Here is a 3,760-nt window from a genome sequence, read left to right on the forward strand (position 1 = left end):
ATTCATCAGAGCTGCCAAGGTATCCAGTTCAGTGATGTTCCACTTAGAGATGTCATCAAGTGTTGCTGAGCGAGAGACTGAAGCAAGCATCTGTACTTCCTGATTAGGAACTCCAGATGGGAATGCCTGGAAGTAGATTATGAAATTGTAAGAGCAAAGTGTTGAATATGAACTCAAATGCATGAAAATAATATGACGCTCATTAATGTGTCGCAGCCTGATGAAATGCCTTCCATCTCAGGATGGCCACTGGGTCTGTTAGTCGCAAAGCTTCTTCCAGGTCATAAAGCGCATTGCACTGTTTGACCAAACCGCAACATGTTCCCAAGTTACCTGGTTGAGCTTCTTCAGAATGATTTTCTGGAAGTCATCGTCATCCACTTTCTGGCATATAGTGTAGAGATTATCCTTTAGAACGGAAACGTCCAGGCAGAGGTTGAACTGTGTCACGTCGTAGCCAAAGGGGAAAGACGGGTCGCTAACAGTCACCYGGGTGATGTTGCCCTCAGTGCATCCTTGTAACAACAAGAGAGCTGGTGAGGCTGCTGTGTAGTTAGAAATTAATTTCTTGCAGAAAATACATTTGTTAGTGATTTCTTCATATCTAATTTATCCTTTTGTCAATAATTGACTCTTCAGACTTAATTTCTTTAGTCTTGTTTACATAGCTATAGGCTTTGCAAAGGAATTCACCATTACTCTCATTATTCTTAGTAGTAGTAGTAGTAGTAGTATTTACCTTCTCCTTGTTTACCTCCTAAAACTGGGTTGATCTGTTTGAAGAGGTACTTCAACTTGTTCTTGTGTGGATTTTGTTTCCTTAACTCTGGAAGAAAACCCTTAAGGAATTTCCTCTTTGTTGACTAAAAAAAAAAAAAGTTACAGAATAAAACAATCTAGAAGTAATTTTCAAAAAATATTAGACTAATTTTCATGAAAGGAACCAAGGTGATAAAAACCCACAATTGTAAACTGGTCCCAGAAGGTTCTTGTAAAGTAGAGGGGAAGTATCTTGAGATCCTCCAGTGTTTTCTGGTTCCAGTTTGTTACATATCTAAAAATCAAAGACAATATATACGTTGTCATGTAGATGTAAATATTTTAAATAGGTAATGAATACATTTTTGTGTAAATCTTAATCTCAATGATTTTGTACAACACTTGTTTAGGGGGCAGGAGGACTAATTTTAATCAGTCTTGTCTGACAAATAGAAGGTCAGAAAATCCCAAAAAAATGTGAAGAACTGGCAGAGATTTTTGTTTAATGGAATGAATGGTTTTGCTTTTAATACCTGTATTGTGTTTTCCCAGACAGCAGTAGTGTTTCCATAGCAACCACTTGGCTGGCAGAGAGGTCTTTGCAGGCTTTGAGTTTTTCCAGGATGAGAGGATCTGAGTTCTCAATGTAGGCTCTATCCAGAGTGCAGACCATGTTCCCCAGGACCTCCACATTGTCTCTGCTCAGGCTGACACCATTGATCCCCTGAAACAGTGAAAATACAGCTCCCCAGTGAAAATGTTCATTCACATTATTTAAGTTATCATACTATGTGCTATCCTACTATGTGCTAAGTTTGTCTCAGTGTTCTGTCTGTGCTATCACTTTAAACATCCCTGGATTTACAAAACAGATTGCACAAACTACATCTGGACACAGTTGTCAAGTCCAACAGGTGTGAGCAGAAAACTCAGATTTTGCATTAGATCACAGCTGTGACAACCTGCTGTTATTAGCCACTAAGACGGATCTATTTCTAAACACTCATTCATAAACAAGATAGCTCTAAGTGCTACAAATGTATATATTTTCAAAGCTGTGATTGACCTAATTACTTTTTGGAACATTCCTGTCGTACTTGTGGACTGAGTGATTATTTACTGATTCCAGAGTCTCGACTTAAATCTGTGCCACTATAACATGTTCATATTTATCATATGATTTATTTAACTTTTATGTCACTCAAAGTTACATAAAGTAACTAAAAGTTATTTATTTATTATTACTTTTATTATTTCTCAGTGGTCCAATTCCAGGCTGCTCATGATAAAGAAATGGCTAAACCTCCGACTGGAGAACTTTCAGCCTCCAAGTCACTTAAACCGGGTCTTTTAAATACCAGATCTCTCTGTCCTAAAGCTCTATTAATTAATGATTTAATCACCGAGCATAATATTGATGTTTTATTTCTAACAGAAACATGGTTGAATGACAATAATGAACCAATCGTACTAATTGAATCAGCGCCTCCTACGTACATGTTTTTAAGTGAGAATAGAAAACACAAGAAAGGAGGAGGCGTGGCTTCAATATTTAAGAATACCATGAACTGTAGTAAAATCTCATTGGGTAATTTCACGTCTTTTGAGTATCTTGGAATTCAGGTAAAATGCCACAACAGAACTTTGACACTGACTTTATATAAAACTCCAACATATGTGGAAAATTTCTTTACGGACTTGAATGAGCTTCTATCTCTCATATGCATTGATTATGATTGTTTAATAATTGTCGATGATTTCAACATTCATTTTGACAACCTGAAGACAAAATGAATGTTGTGTTAAACATGTGGTTTAACACATGTTGTTAAACCACAACATGTCGTTTAACACAGCATGTCAAACAAGCAACACACACTCAGGGACACACACTGGACCTGGTTATCAGTAAGGGTGTGAATATTTCTAATATCTCTAACTGATGTCACCCTGTCGGGGTGACATCAGTTAGAGTTTGACAGTTATTTATCCGTTAACCCACTTAGACAAAAAGTTACTATCACAAAACGTCTCACAGAAAACACAGCAGAAACATTTAATCAAATCTACTCCTCTTCCTCGCCCTTAAGCTATAATGATGTAGATAAGTTGGTGGATGATTTTCAGTGCAAACTTCCAGATATCATTGATTACATTGCCCCGATTAAAGTGAAGGTTGTGACTGGTAGGAAAAAATCTCCATGGAGAAATGCACAAACAGTTCAATCTGCATGACAACTCTGCCGTAGGGCCGAASGGAAATGGCGTAAWGGCCAACTGCACGTTTATTATGACATCTATAAAGAAAGTGCACAACACTAAAACATGCAAGAGAGGCTTTCTTTGCAGATGTCATAAACAAAACCATTAACAATGCTCGAGCTTTATGTGCTACTGTTGACAGGCTCACAAACCCTCCTATGACGTTGCCACCTAAACTTCAATCTAATGCCGCCTGCAACAAGTTTTCCAGTTTCTTCTCAGAGAAAATTCAAACGATCAGAGGATTAATCTGCACATCTACTCCAAAGCCAGTTCCAATGCTGTGGCCAAACACAACAAATGCAGGAAAACTGACCCAATTTCAACTACTTAATTATAAAACCCTGGGTCTGGGCAAGGTGAGAGTTCATCTATTACATTGTCTGAAGATGAACACATAAACTAAAAGCTGGATTATAGACATTTTTTATAAGCACATTTGTGGGCCTGCCTCTTTATTATTACACTGAATATAATTTCAGATCTTTGTAATAATAATAATAATACATTTTATTTCAAAGGCGCCTTTCTGGCACTCAAGGACACCGTACAATAGTAAAAAAAACTGTGACAGAAACAAATAAAATGTAACAAGTAAAAGTAGATAAAAATAAATAAAACAAAACTATGTATCTATATAAAAACTATGTAAAATCAGGCAAACCAATTGTGTCATGTGGAAAAGGCAGATCTAAAAAGGTGTGTTTTGAGTTCGGTTTTAAAATTTGATAATGACTTT

The 3,760-nt window shown here is 36.8% G+C and overlaps 1 protein-coding gene across 1 annotated transcript in view; it reads right to left on the bottom strand.

Annotated features, from left to right (window-relative positions):
* Positions 1-3,760, bottom strand: part of LOC103460695 (uncharacterized) — an 18,871-nt gene that overhangs the window by 7,723 nt on the left and 7,388 nt on the right. Inside the window, exon 22 of the mRNA XM_017303441.1 lies at positions 1,293-1,483. Within this exon, the coding sequence (XP_017158930.1) occupies positions 1,293-1,483 (191 nt within the window). The remainder of the gene's footprint in view (positions 1-1,292; positions 1,484-3,760) is intronic.

The sequence above is a fragment of the Poecilia reticulata genome, unplaced genomic scaffold (genome assembly GCF_000633615.1).
Source record: "Poecilia reticulata strain Guanapo unplaced genomic scaffold, Guppy_female_1.0+MT scaffold_276, whole genome shotgun sequence".
NCBI lineage: Eukaryota > Metazoa > Chordata > Actinopteri > Cyprinodontiformes > Poeciliidae > Poecilia > Poecilia reticulata.